At 37.0% G+C, this 21,421-nt stretch overlaps 1 protein-coding gene across 1 annotated transcript in view; it reads left to right on the top strand.

The window, feature by feature from the left end:
- Nucleotides 1-19,796, top strand: part of nfatc4 (nuclear factor of activated T cells 4) — a 40,338-nt gene extending 20,542 nt beyond the window's left edge. Inside the window, exons 3-13 of the mRNA XM_008434010.2 lie at nt 3,794-4,306; nt 5,154-5,329; nt 6,441-6,603; nt 7,547-7,647; nt 10,202-10,303; nt 11,716-11,903; nt 11,991-12,131; nt 13,407-13,462; nt 15,277-15,403; nt 17,639-18,328; nt 19,530-19,796. Coding sequence (XP_008432232.1) covers nt 3,794-4,306; nt 5,154-5,329; nt 6,441-6,603; nt 7,547-7,647; nt 10,202-10,303; nt 11,716-11,903; nt 11,991-12,131; nt 13,407-13,462; nt 15,277-15,403; nt 17,639-18,328; nt 19,530-19,591 — 2,319 coding nt within the window. The 3' untranslated portion in view covers nt 19,592-19,796. The remainder of the gene's footprint in view (nt 1-3,793; nt 4,307-5,153; nt 5,330-6,440; nt 6,604-7,546; nt 7,648-10,201; nt 10,304-11,715; nt 11,904-11,990; nt 12,132-13,406; nt 13,463-15,276; nt 15,404-17,638; nt 18,329-19,529) is intronic.
- The last annotated feature ends 1,625 nt before the right edge of the window (nt 19,797-21,421 follow it).

Below are 21,421 nucleotides of genomic sequence, written 5' to 3'. Positions count from 1 at the left end.
TATTATCCTCTCTTGGTTTATTGCTATGTCCACTTTAGTTTCTTTCCTGTTGCTACATTTATTTGATCGTTTATTGACCACCAGTAATTTTCACTCACCAGCTGCTGCGCCACCTAATCGTCATGATGTGTTTCACATCACGTGTTGATTTTTTTCACTGTTCAGCATCGGATTCTCTGTTTTTATTCACATCTAGTCCGTTTTATGTCCCGCTTTTCCTGTTTCAGAGTTTTGCGCAATGTGCTCGTCTTTTTTTTAAACTCCCTATGATGCGCATTGTTCGGGAAGCAAAGCGTATCGGTGGGGAAAAGGCAGGCTGACATAAACCTTTTAAAACAACGGAAACAATTTCTGCATTCTGATTATTGCAATTTAAAAGTGCTGTGTTGTTCTATTACCCCCGTTTCATACCGGACCACTTACAGCACCGGTGTTAACGCTATAAAATGAACGCTCTCTATCGTGGTATCACCCATGGAGGGATTTCTTTATTTAARTGGGTTCATTTTTCAGAGGGATACACAGTGAGGGTATCGTGATTTTAGCTACCAGKAGCAGGAGAACGRAGCTGCGCCAAGAAGCTAACAGAAGCTAACAAACACTGAAGACAAGAAGAGCTGCCATCGATACAGTTGCAACCAAGCATGTTTTAATGTTACACAATACAGTTTTACCAAGTTGCTCAAAGTCTAAACTGACATTGTTGTGCATTTAAGGTGTAAAGTTTAGCTTCGACCAAACGCCCCCGAAAAGCATCCCTTCGCCCGCCTTTTGTAAAAATGTCCGCCAGCGCCCCCTGCCGTCCTCTGAACGCCCCATGGAGGGCGGCACCGCCCATGTTGAGAACTGCTACTTTAGAATGACCATCATTAACGATACAGGAAAGCTTTTTAGTTATCTTGCTTTGCTAGATAACGTTTGCTAGTTAACAGTTAGCTAATAGCACAACAGCAGCCTAATGTCTGTATGATAAAAATACTGAATCGATCAATAAGAACAGTTTCTCCTCACCTGGCTGTCTCCTCCCGCTCAGTAGTTCTCCAGAGAAAGGCAGACGCAGAGGCCTGTCTGTGTCTGTTGTATTTCATTACCTCTCTGCTTAAACCGCGACTCCGAGCTGAAGCAGAAACGATACTTCAACGTTTTCCGTCATCTGACAAGTACAGTGGTGGGAAGTAACGAAGTACAAGTACTTTGTTACTGTACTTAAGTACAGTTTTCGTGTATCTGTACTTTACTTAAGTAGATTTAATAATGGGGACTTTCTACTTTTACTCCACTACATTTTACAGTAAGTATCTGTACTTTCTACTTCACTACATTTCTACAAAACTGTCTCGTTACTCGTTACATCCAAGCCGCATTGCACTTTTTTCCGTTAAAATGTGAAGTTCAGGGTCTTAAGGTGGCGCCGTAAAATCCAAGCAATAACGTGACTTAGTGTCTGTTGTCACCCATCGGCTCCACCTTTACTCGCACGGAGCTCCCAGACATGCGCAGTGGTTTCCTCTGAGCTGGAGGCGATATCTGTCTAATCGTCAGTAATATAATAGCGCTGCATAAATTGATATGGCGACATGTAAAATCAGCAGCGCTTCGCTTTCACAGACGGTGGGGACTTTGTCCAACTTTTAGCGTCACTTGGAAGGAAAGCTTAAAGAAAGGTAAGCTCCGTGGACGTGATGCTAGCAAAGCTAGAGCTAGCTGTACAGAGACACATGTTGCATCTGCGATGAAAAACAGTTGTCACTCATGCGCTGAATTATTGTGTGGAGGTGTTGACTTGAGGTGACGCAAATATGGGACAACGCTGTGACCAAAGTCTGCATTGATATGATATTCAGGAACGATCCGATTCTTCTGGACGGATCTTTACTGATTAAATTCATTTCAGCTCTAAGTATTTAATATCTAGTTTTCTTTTTTATGGGAATGTGGATCTTTCAGATCAATTTGAGAAGCAATTTTGATGGGTAAAAGTACATTTTTTGTGTGTCACGTGTCACGTAGTCTTGACTCGTCTTGGGTAGGTGGTCTTGACTACAACTCTGCTACTGGCTCCTTGGTTGCCTGTCCTCTCCCACCCACCTTCTTTCCATCCCCTTTCTGTTGGATTTCTTTCAAAATAAAAGCCACTAGTGGCAAAAAAAGTGACGTTCATGTTATGTTAGGACAGGAGACGATGTTTCCATCCCTGAAATTATGATGCATAGAATCACATATCTAAGTCTAAACTATGTTACATAGTAAACACAATAAAAACATGCTTTATCTGTGGCCTTGTCCATTAAAATGGCACATTTCTAATGTATTAAAATGAAATACGATCGGTTCACTTAATGATATTAGCGATTAGGTTCAGCAAATACTTTTACTTTTAATACTTAAGTATTTTTAAAAGCCAGTACTTTTTTACTTTTACTTAAGTACAAATGTTAATGTGGTAGTTTTACTTTTACTTGAGTACATTTTTGTCTGTGTATTTGTACTTTTACTTAAGTACATTTTCTGAGTATTTTCTCCACCACTGGACAAGGAGCAAGTCTACTCCAATTTATTCACCAAAAACGTTTTTTTTAATTCACCAAAAATTGTTCTGTAATCTGGAACGTTCGCTACGTCCAGCTCAATCTTTTTAAAAAATTTTTTTTTATTAGTTCTTCCTTTATTTCCATGTAAAATGGGGTGAAACTGTCAAAACACAAACAACTCAGGATGAGCTCAGAGCAGCTTGCAGACGTGTTTTACATTCAAATACATACATTAGAAGTACAACTGATACAACAGCTACCTCAGAATGCTATGAGCTGCACCGTAAACGACCTGAGAAATTTTTTTTAAATGTATTTTTATTGACAATAAGGTGGTTTACAAAATAGCAAAATTAATACAAATAAGTAACAAAACAGAGAGGATAATAATGCCAGGGTGTTACATATGAAGCACAAACAAAATGAAGAGCAAGTATACTAATAAAAAGTTAACTCAAAAAGATGTTAAAGTGAGAGCACATGTCCATTGTCTTAATGGCTTTTCTATTTTTGAATACTGGAGAGATGTAATACATTGTTTGAATTCCTCTTTAAAGGCTAAAAAGCGAGGTTTCTGATTTGAGAATTTAGATTTATGTATATGATATTTTGCGACTAATAAAATTAGGTTGATAATATAAAAATGTTTTGTTTTATTAGTGGGATAAGAGAAGAATCAAAACAACATATTTATATAAGTGAGGGAAAAGTCATCAAGAGTTGTTTGAGAAATAAATGCTCCAGCTCCATCTCACTGCGAGAGGCAACTGCGTCATGCGTCACGGGCAAAAGGTCAAAGGTAACAAGGTGACCGGCTTATTATGTTGTACAAAAAACCCAACAAAAAAACTAATAATTTTAGTACATGTTCTTATGTGTCAGAAGAGGGCTTAGGAAATAATAATACAAAAAATAATTATTATTTGACCAAAAGGGCACTTGGGGGCAAGGAGCAAAAGGGGCAGGTGCTCAAGCACCCCTAGCCCCTGCCCTCTGCAAGGGCCTGTGTTGCATAGTATCATGCCTCTGCCGTCATTGCTTACACACTCTCGCTCCCTCTCTCTCTCTCACACACACACACACACACACGCGCGCACACACACACGTTAATAATATTCATTGATTAACACACAATATTTTCTGTCTTTTTCTTTATGTTTTGTGTGTCTTTTCACTAATGTACTGTACCATGTATCTTGAACTCTGATGTAAATTAAATTTCTTTAAAAAACAAACACTTAAATGTTTTTACATTTGTCCAGGTGTCGGAGTCCTGTGTGGTTGAGTGCCCCAGCATTCAGATCACCACCATTTCCCCGGAGGATGACCCGGCGCCGCCCGTCCCCAGCTACTGGGACCTGGGCAGTGGCGGCGGCTGGGACAGGGAGCGCCTCTACCTCCCCCTGCTGGACCCTTTCTCCTACCGCGACCGGTTCCCCGGCTCCCTCAGCCCCAGCCCCGCCTCCAGCCCGTCGTCCCGTGGCTGGCTCAGCCCCGCGTCCAGCTGCGACTCCCTGCTGGTGGAGGAAGAGGAGCTCAACGAGGCCAATGTCGGTTTCGGACTCTCCCCGTCCTCCAGGCCCACTTCCCCGGGAGGAAAGAAGCGCAGGAACTCTCCTCTGGCGTCTCCCTGCATCTCACGGAGGAGCAGCTACTCAGAGGACCTGCAGGGATGCAACCTGGAGGGCGGAGAGTCCTCCTCGCAGTCGCAGGCGCTGCCCGGCAGCTGTGAGCTCAACATCCCGCAGAAAACCAGGAAGACGTCCCTGGAGCAGGTGGGAGTTCTGTTGTTTTATGAGAAAACAATTAGCCGCATTTCTATTAGCCATAAAAATGTGCAAATTGAAAGTATGAAAATAAATTTGCTTTATGCAAACATGTCAATTTTGACATAACATGTTTACGGTTTTGCTCTAAAGATGGAGAAAAAAAGAGGAATAAATTTCCACCAAAAAAAATTCAGAATTTTTTTTTAGATCAATCTTATACTTCAGTTTTTTTCAAACTCAGGGAAATGCTTCAGCTTGAAAAATCAAAAATTTCCCTGAAAAAAATCTGAAATACTCAAATTTATTTCAGACTTTTTTGAGAAAAGTATCAAAAGTAGAAAACTTTTCACTTTTAAAACTCAGAAATGTCCTGTTTTTCTTTGAGAATTTCTGAGATTGATCTAAAAAATTTTGAGCTTTTTGGCAGAAATTTACTCCTCCTTTAATTTCCTTCGTAAACACAATGGTCCTAATATGCCACAGTAAGCAACTGGGTTTCCATTTAATGATAAATTGCACAAATTAAAACAGAAATGCGCCAATTTAAAAAAAAAAACTCCCTGTGAGTATTAAAAGTCAAGAAATTTGCTAGAAAAAATTCAGAAATATTTGTGGCTCAAACTCTGATTGGCTGGTAAATGAAGAGAGCTGAAATATTAATTTATCTCACGTCACTGTAAATCTGCCCTTATTTTTAATGACATATTGTGTAAACAAACTTTGTTTGATTTTAATTTATTTAATGGAAACACCATAATTGCTTTTTTACATTAGCAGAATATAAACAAATATATTTGTAATGTAAATGCAGCCAATGAGAGCAGCTGTTAAACAGAGACTTGCTTCGCTGCAGTTGTCTCCCAGAGAAGTGGACCAGGAGCCGGGTCTGGGCCGAAGCTCCCCCTGTCCGCTGCCGGAGACCCAGCACCCCAGGAGAGAGCCCCCGTCTCTGGGAATGGACTACCTCCCGGTTCCCCCTGCCCTGGCCTGGGGCAGAACCAGAGCCAGCGCCCACAGTCCTCTCTTCAGGCAGGAACACATTTTATATAAAAACCAGTGTGAGGGGTTCTAATGTTCTCTGTTCAAACTGAAAAACAACCAAAAGACACTTGAGAAGTGTGTCCACCCTGTTTCAGCGTAGAGTTTCCAGAGTTGTTAAAATCTGATCTCAAATAGTCAAAATCAGACCGTGAATCCTGCGCCGCCGCCCTGGAAAGGTCGCCAGTCCATCAGAGGGCAACAAAGAGACAAACAATTATGTACATGTTCTCACTCTTAAAGCTGCAGTACGCAAGTTTTAGAGGTGCGCAGATTGCAGATTTCTGCCCAATCTCTAAAAAACCTCACTTGAAGATTCAGATTTTTGGCCAATAGCATTTTTTTTGTCTGAAATTACGCTAAATGACCTGGTGGGCCAGTCTGTCAGTCAAACCTCTCAACCTTTTACTTGGTAACTACTTACATTTACTCACTTGCATTTGAGTAACTTTTTGGGAAAAATTTACTTCTACTCTTACTTGAGTAAAATTTCTGGATTTTCTACCCATTGAGTGAAAAACAAACATGTTTTAACCAAAAATTCACCAGACACAGACACACATGTGCAGTTTTTGTTAAAGTTTCATGAATTTTTTATTGAAACAAACTCATTTGGAAACATTTTGTTTAGCCTGATTTTATTTATTTTGTTACTGATATGAATTATTATCATTTTTGTCCTTAAAATACCAAGATTTCCACTTAACTTTACATTTTGGTCCATCTGATTATGTCATTTTTAAGTATTAAGTGATTGATAATTTGATCTCACTGCTTGAGGAGACGTTTTTAACCAAAACCCAAAATTTCTTGGACGTCTACTTTTTACTTTTACTTGAGTAAAAATATGTTAAAGTATGTAATCACTGCACCCCTAGTAACTTTTATTTTTTTTTAAATGTGTGACAGTTCAAGACAAAAGATTGAGCTCCTGTGCCTTCTCCCAGTACTCCCAGTTCTAACTGCAGATATACACCACTCAGTCAGAAACAACCAGTGCTAATTTAAATCTTTTTATTTGCTTTATATCTCACACTGGGTGTCTGTTGTGCTGTTGTCTATGTTTTTCTCAGCTGTAAAACATTAATCTTTTGTCCTTTAGGTCTAATGCTTTGCCTCCACTTGACTGGCCGCTCCCGTCCCAGTTTGACCAGTATGAGCTGCGCATCGAGGTGCAACCCCGGCCACACCATCGAGCCCACTACGAGACGGAGGGCAGCAGAGGCGCCGTCAAAGCCGCACCAACTGGACATCCTGTCGTCAAGGTGCGACCGACGTTTCTCACAGGAAATACATCTAACCAGGATTTTACTCCAGATTTGTTTTATTTAAACCAGAAGGGTCCAAATGAAAGTTCAAAGAACTCAAGTAATTTTCCTCTATTCAATGCAGAAATTCATGTGGCTTTTATTGTTTTATCTGCTCAAATAATAAAGTAATTATTTACCTTAATAAAGTAAATAATTAACTTTGAATTTCATATATAATTTATTAAAATTTGTTTACTTTATTAAATCTTATAAAGTACATTTAATAAACTTTATTAAATGTGATAAATTATTTTTTATCTTATTATGTACATTTGTTTACTTTAAATAAAAGACATTTGAATATTTAAAAAGGTCTTTAGAAGCAAAAAACTTACTTTTAGCTTATATTTTTTAGAATAAAAAATATTTTTATATATTCATATTTTTTAGAAATAGCAAAAAATAGTATTTTTTGCATTTTTTAGATTGAAAAATCTATTTTTCATCTAAAAAGTCAACTTTTTATTTTCTAGAATCATTTTTTTTTTTTTACATTTTTCATATTTTCATATTTTTCCCCAAAATACCAACAACTCTAATTTTTGCATCTAAAAAAAGGTTTTTAAGATGCAAATCATAAAAATTGTCTGAGTTTGTAATCCTATAATTATACAAAATAACGATAAATTCAAACTTTAGACTTTGAATGAATAAGAAACTTATGTATTATCAAACATTTCCTTCTTCTTGTAAATTTAGGATTTTATTTGCCACCAAAATTTGTCAAACTAAAATAAATGAAAAATCGTTGTATTTGATTTAAACTGTGGCAGGGGGCCACACAGAATTATCCAGAGGACCGTAAACGGCCCCCAGGCCGCACTTTGGCCACCTGTGATTTAAGCAGACGTGTGTCTCCTGCTGCTCTCGTCACTGTGTGGTTTGTTTGTGTGTCCAGCTGTGCGGATACGCAGAGAGGAAGCCGCTGTCGCTGCAGGTCTTCGTCGGGACGGCTGACGACCGCTCGATCAGGCCTCATCCCTTCTACCAGATACACAGGTACAGACCAGACCGTCAGCGTACTTAACTACAACCAAACAAATTACAGTATTTTTCGCACTATAAGGCGCACCTAAAAACCTTCAACTTCCTCAAAAGCCGACAGTGCGCCTTATAATCCGGTGCGCCTTATATATGGACCAATATTGAGCCACAACAGGTCTAACAATTACGGTAAGCAGCCGCCGACTTCATTTTCCCCATAGAAGTCGGCGGCAGCATTGCATGCTGGGATAGTTGTCAGAACGCTGGTTTATTAATAAAGTTTGACTGACCTATCTACCTACCGACCGTCTAGAATCAGGTTGTCTGGATGCAGGTCATTTAGCACCACGTTCTCCACCAACATGCTGTGCGCGAATGGAGAAGGGTGACCATCGTCCGGCCACGCCCCGGCCCAGTCGCAGAAGGTTCTCCTCACCGACCGGAGTCAGACTGTTTTGTTGACATTCCCTTTTAGTGCAGCTCCATCTAGTGGATGCATAACGTAACTCCCGCCTCTACTGTAGCGTCTATTCTATGCGCCTTATAATACCTTATAATGCCTTATATATGAAAAAAGTTTTAAAATAGACCATTCATTGAAGGTCCACCTTATAGTGCAGAAAATACGGTACTAAAACTGAAATAAACATTTTTTATTAGCTGAAATAAACAAAAACAGTGTTTGATGGAGAAAAACTACAACTAACTGGAAATATATAATGTATTTATAAAACTAAAGCATACTGAAGTTATATTATGTTTTATGAATCCATATATTAGACGTGAAATTGATTTATAACAATTTCAACACCACTCCGTTCTCCTCCTAGATCTCGCTATATCGCAAAATGGCAACAGCAGAAGCTGGGAGAAAACGGCAAACACAATTTGTTAAATCTATTAAATTAAATCTATTTTTTGAAAATGGTATTCATTAACATAATCACAATAATTAATAAAAATGAACCAAGGTATGAAAAACTATAATAAAAACTAAGCTAAACCTAAACAATCAAACAATATTCAACTACTAAAAACTAGCAAACACACTCTAAAAACTAACTGAGTTTGACAAACAAAAAGTCACAATGAAATTAAACTTAACTATGATGAAAAACCCAAAACTATTTTCACCCTGGTGCAGAGAGAACAAATTTATCTCCATGCCTCTTTTTCAATTAATTAAATCTAAAACTCCTCACAAGATGCATCATCTGACTGCGGCTTTAAATGCAGCGTAACGAATCGTTTTCTGCCGCCAGGAAATATCTCCTCCCATTTCTCTCAGCTCTGAATACAAACATCAGACTCGGACAAATAATATCAGGATGAATTCAGGGCATCACAGCTACAATTCAAGCTCATTTGAGATTTTTTAAAACATCTCAGTAGGACAACTACTGGTTGTTTTTAATAAATAAACTTTTACTTACTTTTTGGTTGGGGTACAAATATTTAGAAAGCCAGAATAAACATGTAAACTGTAATGAAGTACCTGAGGCTTTGCTGCAGAAATAATTAAATTAATGATCATTTATGGATCCAGGCGTTAAAGTAATGAAGAAGAAATTTACTTTTTAACGAATATGTGATACTACACGTTTACGTCACATTTTATCAGGACATCTGTCATAATTCTGGTGCAAGTTAGTCTAGAAATGTTACAGGAAAATATACATTCAACTGCAACAAAAGATTAAAAGGTATTTTGGTCTAATTTCTAGTGAAAATATATTAGTAGATTTGGAAAAAGACAAAACTAACTTACAAGTAACTTTTCAGCAAGATAAAGGAGCTTGTTTTAAGTAAATTAATCCTTAATATTGATGAAAAACTTCTAGTTCTAATGGCAAATAATTTCACTTTTATCAAGACATTTTTACCATGTTATAAGTTAAATAATCTGCCAGTGGAACCAGCACTAGTTGACTTAAATTAATCTCCTTTATCATTATGAAAAGTTACTTGCAAATTAGTTTTGTCTTATTTCAAGTGTACTAAGATATTTGCACTAGAAACTAGACCAAAAATACTTGGTAAAATATGTATTTTAGCAGTGATGTCATTTAGTTTAAAAGACTAAAGAAGAGAATGTAAACTTCATGGGTTGTATTTTGCGAGATGTTTAAGACAAATTTTTGAAAATTTCACTGGCAGATTATATGTAACATGAGAAAATTGCCTTGTTATCAGTGAAATAATCTGTCTATGAGACTAGTATGTTTTTAAGGACTAAATATTAAGGAATTATTGACTTAAAACAAGCTCTTTTATCTTGCTGAAAAGTTATTTGTAAGTTAGTTTTGTTTTATTTCAAGTGTAATAACACATTCGTGCTAAAAACAAGACCAAAAATATTTGTCTTGTCTCTTAAAATGTTGTGTTTTTGCAGTGATTTCCCCCCTCTAACATGTAAAAAAAAAGAGAGTATTTTCATTTGTTTTGTAGATATTTGTCAAATGAATGTTGAAAGGCAAACAGGTAATTGAAATATCTTGGGTAAGGTGAGGTACCCGACTTCTTTTTGGACTTTTTGGACTCTTAATTTTAAATGTTTCTCATTGTGTAGGGTGACCGGGAAGATGGTCGGAACCGCCAGCCATGAAAGCGTCCAGGCAGGGACCAAACTGTTGGACATCCCCCTCAACCCAGAGAACAACATGACCGCCCTGTGAGTACGAATTGAAGCCTTTAAATCTGGTTTGTGTTACTATTTCAAATCTTTTAGCCTACTTCATGTTGTCAGGCAGGTTATGTTTATTATTTCTTTATTCTTCATGTCTGTCAGCAGTGGTGCACATTGATTACTAAAAAGTTAGTTGCTCTAACCCAAAAGCCCTAATCATTAGCATTAGTTATGCTAAAGCTAAAGTGCTTTTCCAGTATGGTATTTAGCAGAAGCTAATGCCAATACCCAACTCACCATCTGTTACAACAGCATATTGCCCTAAATAGGATAAAAACTGTTATTGCATGTCTATCTGCACAGAAAGTGATTCTTTGGAGCAGATTTTTCACTTTTGGTTTCAGTTTTTAGTTGTTGAGTTTTGCCAACTGTTGCTGATTTTGCTTAACTGAACACAGCAGCAGGCCTTCGGTCACAGAGCATATCGGTAGATTTTAAACTGTTTACTACATCTTTAATACAGAATAAATATCTGCACTGCACCACAGGTGGACAACGTGAGGAGAAGAGAAGGAACCACTGCGTAAACATTCTTCTCCCACTTCAAACTAAGAGCATGAATATAAACATCTAACTACTTAACCAAAACCTCAACATATATGTTGAATTTTATTCTATTGAAAGCTTCCAAAACAGCCAACTATGGTGTCACTTCAGAGTTTATTTAGAAAAAAAACAGTTACATAGGGGAAATAAGTGCGCTAAGTGTTTTCACAGTTAGCTAAAGCGCTAAATGAAAAATTAGCTACGGTATTAGCGCATTAGCTGAAGCGTGCCCACAACTATCTGTCGGAAACCAACCAAAAGCTGAAATTAAGTTAAGCTTTTCAGATGAAATCTGGTTAATCAAAGCTAATTTATTGTTTAATAAAGGTGCAATTACTTTTCCACGTAGGGCTAAGTTGTTGTGGATAGACTTTTCTTCTCACTTCAAATTTAAAACTGCATTTAGCTTCTGAGACTTAAAAAAAATATTTATATCTGCTTTGATTTGCTCAAATTTAGCAAAATTTTAGGGCCTGATTTTTGTGTTGCTGCTCAACATTTAGACTTAATCTGCTGCTTCTGAGTTTTTTTTTAAACGTATATCTTTCTCTAAAGACTGCACTCAAAGAATGTTTTCTGCATTTCTTTTAAGATATTCCAAAACATTAATTGTCCACATTTGAAGAAAGATGATTGTAAAAGTTTAAATCCTATTTGTTCTCTTATGTCTGAATTTCCTTACCTATGAAAGAAGAAAATTGTCTTTTTTTAAATTTATTTGTTTTATTTTTTCAATTTATGTGAAGATGCTGTCGATATATTTTTATCACGATGAAAATAAACATAAGATCGTTTATGAAGGATTGAAGTTTCTTCTACTTCAAAAAACATTTAACAACTTTGATGTTCAGCATCGACTGCGCTGGGATTCTGAAACTGAGAAACTCCGACATCGAGCTGCGTAAAGGCGAAACGGACGTCGGGAGGAAAAACACTCGCGTGCGTCTGGTGTTTCGTACTCACCTCCCTGTAGCGCCCCCTGTGGGCCCTCCTGGGCGCGTCCTGGCTCTGCAGGTCGCCTCTTTGCCTATTGAATGCTGTAAGACGCTGCACAAAATTCAACTGAATTTAAAACTTTGTTGTAATTCCACGAGAGGCCAACGTTTGTCCGTTTTTGCCGCTTCAGCTCAGCGGTCGGCCCAGGAGCTTCCTGTCATCGAGTCCGTCAGCGTCACGTCCTGCTCGGTGGAGGGAGGCGAGGAGCTGCTGCTGAGCGGCACCAACTTCCTGCCGATCTCCAGAGTCCTCTTCATGGAGAGAGGCACCGGTATGAGTTTGACACCAACCCAAAATGGCGTAGTCAGAAAATATTATGAAATTAAATTAAATAAATAAGCAAATACACCCTGGTCTATTTTGTATACAGTCAAATGTTGAGCTGGCCTTAAATAAGGTAATCACGTAACTTAAATTTTGTCGTGGCTGGACTATTTAATCTCAAATATTCGATGTAGATTTTTTTTTCTTTCCGGACTTTTCTGTCAGGCAAAAGTTTCAGTCGCACCCAGACATCTTCGTTACGTTCTGCGGTTCAAGCTTATTGAGGCTACCGCTAATTAGCTGCTAATCCTTAGCTAGCTGGCTAGGTGTAAATTATCACTTTATTGACTGGACATTTGACTTTGCTCACTTCTGTTGCTATCCTGTACGATGCTACGTGCAATCTGAGCTAAAAAGCTTGGCACTTCAGCTCTACAAAATATTCTATTTTCCTTATTTCTTTCTTTTTCTTTTCTTTTTTTTGTAAAGCAGGTGTTCAATTTAATTTATAGTGGTTATAGAAATATCTTTAAAAATATTTGTGAGACCTGCAGGAACCCTGAAATAATTTATTTAAAGTTCTCAATAATTAGAATTTCTGCAATTATTGTATATTCATCCTCATCATACTGGATTTGATGTCACTCAAGCTGAACGTGACACTTGTGTTAGATCTCATTGGTAGATATATCTGGACATCAATATGAGTAGTAATGATGCAAAGCTACTTTATGTTTCTGAAAAAAAAAAACAATCTTAGCCTTTGTTTTTTAATTTAAATAATAACTGGAGGGAATATAACTTTTGACAAACCATTTAAAAATACTCCTACTTCTGCTAGTAAGTTATTCTTTAAATGTCTTTTATTATATTTTGGATTTATTACAATTGTACTATTGTTGTTTACATTTATATTTGTAAGAACCCCTCAAAAACGAGATGCTACATTTAAAGGTTTATCCGTGAAACAAATAAAAAAAATGTAAATAAATAAATAAAAAAAACAATCATCTTTTCCTTTGGCATTACAGCATATTTTTTGTGAATTTATGATCCCAAAAATGTAGACTTAATATTTTATTCTAAAGACAGACTAAAAATATTACTTGCTATGTTTGTTGATGTTAAAACTACAGATATACTCAGTGAGATGTTTATTGAATTAAAAATCTTTATGTTTCAGGCCTCTAAGTTATTTTTGTTGTTTTTTCATCAATGCCAAGCTTTTTTAATTAAAATTATTTCACCAAATATAAAGTTTGTCTTTGCTCTGGCACATCAGATGGGAAACTACAGTGGGAGGAGGAGGCACATGTGGACCGGGACAACAGCAACGAGGTAATTTTACGACCCCCTCTCAGTTTAAATGTCTGTTGATGATCCACCCAGGGAATACTTTTATATTTATGTTGTTATAGATTTGAATATAAGCAACAGAAATGTGGATATATTAAATAAAAGACAATCGGATACCATCAGGTTTGCCATCTTGATTGCTAGCTTGCAACATTTTGCAGAAAAATTGCAGACTGGGCGGTGAACTCAGGACTTTCTTGCTCCAAGGCAGCAATGCCACCACTTTACACCATTTTGCAGTGCATTAATGGTGATAAATTGACCCAGTAATTATTACAATAAATGATAATATTGTTGTTTTGTGATCATTTTCAAGTAGTATATAGATAATGGCATTATAATGCAAGTTCCAGACCAATAATCTTTAGTTTTGTGACAAAAACACTGTTACTGGAAAATATTTTATATATCCAAATTAAAAAATCAACAACCAAAACAATAAATAAAAAGAAAATAGAAACCAAATACAACCAAAACCAGATTGATTTTAATGTCTCTATAAACAAAATTCCTCTAAAAATAATAATCATCAGTATGAAAATGGTTGTGCTGTTATTTGTGGTTTATATGGTATATCATCAAACTTCGGACGTTTGGGTGTTTTGGTGGTTTTTAATTTGAATTACCTTGAGAGAATTTGGACAAAACTTAAAAGTGTCTCCAAAACATTTTTAATAAAACAATTACATGATTTGTGTGCATTATTTTTAATTAAGTGCAAGAAACTATAATTTGAGAACTAATACATAAATAAATAATGAGGTTGAATTGAGAAACTACAATACAAAAATAAATTAAAATGTCAAGAGGGAATCTGACACTAAAGCATTGATCTAATACTGATACTGATCTGGTATCGATATTATTGGTAATCTGTATCGATCCGCCCACATTTAGCAGAAAATCCACGCCACATGCTACTTTTAACAGCGAGTGTAAATGCATTCTTTACTGGTTCAGTTCTTCATGTGCCCATACCGGTTTTTAGCAGCAAATTTGTGTCTGAAACAATGGTTCAACTATTAAGCAGTATGTAGAAAAGCATGAAATCAGATCCATAAAACTAAATCACAGCCTCAGTGGTTGAGACTCTGCCAAGATGGAGTCTAATGTGCCCAGATTAGCTTGTTAAAATTGTTCTTTTGTTTGCTGAAAGCGCCACATCTGTAGGAACTAAAGGGATAAAAAAGGCAAAACTATTAATAAAATGTTGTTTAAAAATTAGTCACTCGCATTTCAGTCCATTATTTTCCCTCTAATGAAAATGTACCAAGAAGACAGAAAGGATGTGCACATGTCCAAAAACGTTTATACCTTTTTTTAATATTTAGTTCATTTTTAATTATAGACTCAAGATTGATATATATATATTTGTATAGATACACTTAACTCCAGTTTATTCAGTGTGTGTAAATATCAGTTATATACATACATACAGTTTAAACCAGATGTTTACATTCACTGAATAAACTGAAGGTAATTGTATACAAATGTAGGTCAACTTTTGAATTTGTGAAAACTTCCAAGAAAATATCTCTGAAAAAAATTCTCAAAAATTTTTAAAATGAGCAAATAGAAATAACTTTGGTAATACTTAATAAGCTAAAATAAAAAAAGTTTGGTTTAATTTAACTTCAGACGGAGAGAAAAAAATGTGTTTGTCTTTTTATCTGGTTTCAACTGTCTTCAGGTAAAACTTTCATTCAATATGTTTAAGGTTTATTCTCTGTGTTAGTTATATATTTGAACAGCGAATCATAATGCGTAGCTAAATGTGCGTGTATTTGTTGCTGCAGTGTTTGCTGTGTGTGAGGGTTCCTGCCTACAGCGACGTCTCCGTCAGTCGGCCCGTGTCCGTCAGTCTGTACGTCTCCAACGGGAAGAGGAAGCGCAGCAGCACGCACTGCTTCAAGTACCTTCCTGGTGAGCGACTCGCAGCTTTATTACCTCATCCCAACTTCATTAACACTCCTGATGTTTGCATGTAGAGACGCACTGATCCGATATTCATATCGGTGACAATGCGTCCGATCCATAAGGGCCGATCTATTCAGTCTAATTCTGTGCTTTGTCCTTTTTACGTTACATTTAAAACTCCTAATTGCACTTTCTGAACCGTATGAGTGACGGTTCGTTGCAGTTTGTTTCTGTTAGTCTTGGTTTATTTATTATTTTTTCTGCTGTACAATGGCTGCTGGAATAGATGAGTGTTTGTTTTTCACTTAATATGCAGAAACCACTTATTGTATTATCATTGGTTGTCCAGAAGGCCCCACTTCTGCTTTTCAAAGATGTATGGTTGTGTAATTGTGTATCTGTTTGCATCCATTTTCACATGCAAGTCTAAATTTTGAGTTGGTGGGCCTGGCCAGCAGTTTATTTGAATTTAAAGTGACATGAAGCCCTACAACAGCTGAAACTTTTTCGACTTTTTACATGATGATCTTTATTTTAAGTCACATCAAAACTTTATTTTTTTTCTCCAACTAATTGATCTTGTTTGTTCTTGAGTCGCACTCACTCAAACGTCACGCCACTTCCTTTCTGGGCTCCAGATCCTTTTACATCAGCTGCACTCAAAGTCCTTGAACTGGGTTCAAGTAGATGCCAAAGCATCAATTCATTAGAAGAATCTGTTTTAAATTTAGGATGAACCAGCCCAGATATCTCCAACTGTTAAAGATGTTTCCTGATTTAAATTTGTCCAGATGTTGGCAGGAAAAGTCTGGAGTTTTAAAGTGGGAGATTTGTAGGAACGCTGCCTTCTGCTTAATGTGTGCTGGCAAGACAAAATGAGGTCTTTTTCTATGGTTGATTTACTTTGTTAAAAGTTCTTGGAATATTAAAATGTATTAAAAAAGTTGCTGCAGGAGTGGTTAGGAGTGCAAAGTAATGCTAATTTAATAATATGTATATATATATTTTAACAAAAGATGAATTTACATCAAGACTTTTAACACACTTTAACTAGGGGTAAAAATAAGTTTGTTTGTTTGTTGGTGAAAAAAACAAACAAAAACAGTATGTTTGTGTGGATTTTGCAGAAAATAGCTAAATCAGTAACTTTTATATTCCTGTTTTCTCTCATTATAATTTGTATGTTTGTGACAACATACAAGGCAGTCATCATGCTTTGCTTTTCCTGTTTCTGTGCAGTAGAAATTTGAGTTTTACAAGTTTAATGGTTACAATCTTTACCTCATTCTGCATATTTGAGATTTATTTGCAGCCATGTGGATTAATAAAGTATGTGTTAACTTTATGTCTTATATTTTACATTTACTATCAAACCAGGTTAATAAAAGCATATATTTTACTAAAGGTTAAAGGGAAGTTATTATGTAAAATTCACTTTTTGCATGTTTTTCTACACAACTGCTTTTAAAAATGCTTTAAAAAAAGACAGAGCCGATTTTTGGCAATAGGTTAATGATTTTTGGTGTCTGGAAAATTAGTCTTTTCAAACACCTCTCTAATGTTGAGCCACATTTGACAGCCACTGTGCCGTTACCTAGCAACCACAGCTAAGCCCACCCCCGTTACCTAGCAACCAGAGCAGAGCTCCAGCACCTTTGCTCAGCTGGTTTTACAACTTTATGTGCCGTCCAATGGCTGCTGGAAAAGACAAGTGTTTTGTTGTTGACTTACCATCCAGTAACCACTTCTTGCATTCCTGTTGGCTGTGCAGGAGGCTCCACTTCTGCTTCTCAAAGATGTAAAGTTGTATAACTGGGCATCTGTTTGCAGCCATTTACAACTTTAATTTCTTCAATTAGTGCAATTAGGAGTTTAACAGCCAATGTAAAATAATTAATAAACAAACTGAAATTGACAAAGCAATAGGTTGACTACCCTGGTTAAACCTGTAAAAAATAAAGTACAGCAAATCTTCTTTCAGATGGTTCAGAAATTGCCGTTAGGACTTCTAAATATAAAGTAAAATAAATAATAAAGCTTTACTTTGATCAGAGCTGAAAGTATAGAATTAGACTGAATAGATCTAAATAGATCGAGCGCATTGTCACCGATACCCGATCTGTTGTTATCAATATTGGGACTGATACAGATAGCTCTAGCTTAAACCTGCTAATCATGAAAAACCCAGGATAAATAGAAATGTTATGTGAATTAGATCATTTCCGTCTGTTTTCCCCTCAGTTATGTTTAAAGAAGAGGATCCCTTGCTGTCCCGTCCCTCTGTTCCCCCTCTGGACGGGGGAACTGTGTGTCCGCCCAGAATGGACAGAGGCTTCCACGTGTCGGACGACCGCGGCCTCGGCTTCCACCTTCCCCCCTACCCTTCCACCTACTCCCCTCCCTGCCCGGCCATGAGCTACCAAGAGGAGTACTGCCCCAAACCCGACAGTGCTGTGGAGGAGCCAGGCGGGTCCAGGGCGCCCCTGTCCGAGCGTAACCCCAGCTTTGAGAACCTGGAGCTGGGCTTCACCGAACTGCTCCCCCCTCTTTATCCCCGCGGTCCTCAACCTCCGTCCCCGTCTCCTTCCCCGTGGCTGGACTCCCCCTACCTGTCCTCTTCGCCCTCTCCGTCCCACTCCTCCTCTCTCAGCCCGTTCCCCACTGAAAGCCCCCTGGCCAACTCCCCGCTGCCCCCAATCCCCACCTCGCCTTTCCCGCAGTACTCCGCCTATCCTCAGGAGCTGTGTCCCTCGCCTCCGTCCAACCCTTACCAGGACGCCTGTCCGGCGCCGTACTCCCACTACGAGGGCTGGGAACCTCAGGGAAGAATGCTGGGTACAAGTCACGGGGGAGACGGGGACGCCAAGAACCAGGAGTGTCCACTGGAGTTCACCAGCTCGGCCTCTATGCACCACATTACCTTTGAAGAAGGTGAGGCAGCTATAAGAGACAAGAACATTTATGAAGATCAGACCAGAATCAGGGGTGCTGCTGCTGAAAATTAGCAACAATGCTAAATTTAAACCAAATGTAGTGACTAGCATCTGTAGCATCACTACATGGATGTAGTCCATTCAGCTAAATGCAGCTAATACAGGAAAAATTAGCTAAAATATATGTTTGGTCACTAGATTACAGAGCCACCTAGTGGACATGGGGAAAAAAAACATTTTGCGTTATCCCACAATAAATTAGCCAATACGCCCTAATCTGTTTTATATACAGTCACAAATGTCGATTTAAAATTGCAAATATATACACACTTAAAGAGCCGCAGCCTCTTTGATGCAAAAAACTGATTGAAAATAAATTTATTCACTGCATGTTTATGTTTGTTTGCGTAAAGTTGAGATGGAACTGCACATCTTTATTAACCATTCAGACTGCCAACGCAAAAAGACACAATCAAAACAGTCAGACATGACATTATTACCCCGTACAGACGGGGTAATAAACAGAAACTGCTTTTGCATTTTGCACATAGGTTTGTGGTGCATAAAACTTCACATAGTTCACAAACAAGATATTAACATGCATGGAAAAAACCTACTATATTATACCCTATATTATAGCAGAAAATATGGTGGACACCGTTAGAAAGACTTTCAGTATTCAATTATGCCGCATGAACTGATCAGTTCTTTGAGGGAACGCAAAAGAAAAAAAAAATCCTCCATGTCCACTAGGGGGCTCCATACTAGATTGTATGTAGGTTTTTTTATTATTAATATAAACTCAAAAAGGTACCATAATGTTTTCAGAACACACAGAAAACAAACAGAACTAAAATTACAGAGATTTTTGCCTAACTTTTTGATAAAAATTCACTCCTATTTTTCCCCCTTTATCATCAATGAGCCTAATTCACCGTTATACTCGTTAGATGCAGACACAGCTATTTATTTCTATTTTAACAGTTTTTTAATGGGTCTTCTCTGTACATTCTGGCTCAACCCACCCTTTGGAACATCTTGTTTTTGCCCAAAACGAAAATTAGTTTGACATTCCTGTTTTGGGACGTTTTATCACCCGATAGTCAGTTAGACTCGGTTTGATTAGGAACCAAAAGTGCAACATTTGTTACACACAATTCAGATTCTAATTTTCCTCTCTTATTCTGTCTCCTCCGTAGTGTCAGAGTTCATCGGGGAGGACATCCAGGCCTACCAGTCAGGCTCGCACATGAACAACTAGTCCAGCCTGTGATGAACCCGGTTTGACGTTCAGCATCTTTTTAAATTCCCTTTGCACTTGGTATTAAGTTGGGATAACTGCAGTAGCACATAACTGACAGGGGAATCTGGTGGGAAATGTATGCAATTTTATTCCAACCACTGTTTTATAAAAGGGAAACTGATGTTTTAAAATATCTGCCAAAATAAATTATATAAGAAACTACGCTGTGTGAGTCTGGTGTCTCTTTTGGATGTTTATTTGTAGCCTGAAACAAACAGACTTAAAAGAATGAAAGCAGAAATAATTATTGTTGAAAAAAGTTTCATGAATTAATTATATTGGGACCACAAAGTTTATAGCGGCTATTAACTGCACAAAAACCTTTTAATTAACCAAAGATGACTATTCAGGAGATTTTTTTCTCAGTTGCACAATTTAAGATCCAATGTCGCCAAATAGCAGTCAGTGCAAGGTTGTTGTGCAGTTAATAGCTGCTGTAAACTACATATTCTTTTTATGTTTTATTTTAAGGTTTGATCATTAAGTTAACCAGTAACATGAACTAATTCTCTAAATCAGTCTCCAAATGTGCCTCAAGATGTTAAAACCGTAGCTTGTTTCTGTTCAGAAAGTTGAAGTGAAGAAGCTGAAAAGGCTTTCAAAAAAATTATTACTTTCCAAATTTTACAAATCTACAGTCAGACTAAAAGCCCTATGTTCTGTTGTCTACTTTAAAAAAATAAAAATAAAAAAGCAACTGCTGAAACAAAGATGGATGCAAATGTTTAAAGCCTGTAAAATCTAATTGGGATTGTAAAAATCAATTAGAAAGAAATTTAGTTGCACTTTTTTGGTTTCAGTGGGGAGTACTTTTCAATAATTAACTTTTTCATCATAACCAAACTGAAATTATAACTACCCACTGACTGGCTTAAAAACTTTGGCTCATCTTTTTTTGCATCCAAATGCTGCAGCTTGGGTCCTGACCAACACTATGAAAATATGAACTGTCTGTCTCAGTTGTAATATTCTTGGTCAAGACACTACACTCGCAATTTCCAGTACAAAAAAACAAAAACGGTTTTCCAGTATGATGCTTCTCTTTAGCTTAAGGAGCTAAATAAGAGTAAAAACTAAACTAAAATGTTAAAAATGTAAAAGCACCCTTATGTTTGAACATAAACTGTGATGCAGTTTTTTGGGCAGGGGGTTTGTAAAAGAACACATCCTGACTACTTGCATCAATTTTACACTTTGTTTGTCTTTTTAGACATACTTTCCCAGTTTAAAAATATCCAAGCACGGTCAGTCTGACATTAAATCAAAGCAAACTAAATTTCAGTCTCTACTCGGCTGTAAAGGAGTGCTTGAAATGTTTTCAATAACCAGATTTAATGGAAAAACAAAATCCTGTCTTGATTTTTCTTACGATACGCATCATTTTCCTCTCTCATTTTCAAGTTTCTTTAAAAGAAAAAAGAAGGAGGATAAAAGGGGAAAAATAAAATTGTAAGCAGTAATATATTTGAAATATAATTTCACAAGTCCACGACGAAGGACATGTTTTGACTTTCATTAATTAGCAGGTTTGGTGTATTTAGAAAACATGAAAATGTGATTTGGTGTCAACAACACTCAAATAATGTTTAAAATGAATCCTTTTTCTTTTAATTTATCTGGATTTTTTGTAGGTTTCTGAGTCCATTATGTGTAAAGAGAAGTTTTCAGACTGACGTCAAAAAGCATTTTAATTTTGTTTTTTTATTTATCAAAGTGTAACTGAGATCAACATTTTTTTGCAAATAAAATAAGTATAGTATAGTAAAGTGTTGCCTTACATTTGAGCAA

This window comes from Poecilia reticulata, linkage group LG17 (assembly GCF_000633615.1).
Source record: "Poecilia reticulata strain Guanapo linkage group LG17, Guppy_female_1.0+MT, whole genome shotgun sequence".
Lineage (NCBI taxonomy): Eukaryota > Metazoa > Chordata > Actinopteri > Cyprinodontiformes > Poeciliidae > Poecilia > Poecilia reticulata.
Note: the sequence above shows the minus strand (reverse complement) of the source record. Positions and strands in the feature narration are given on the sequence as shown.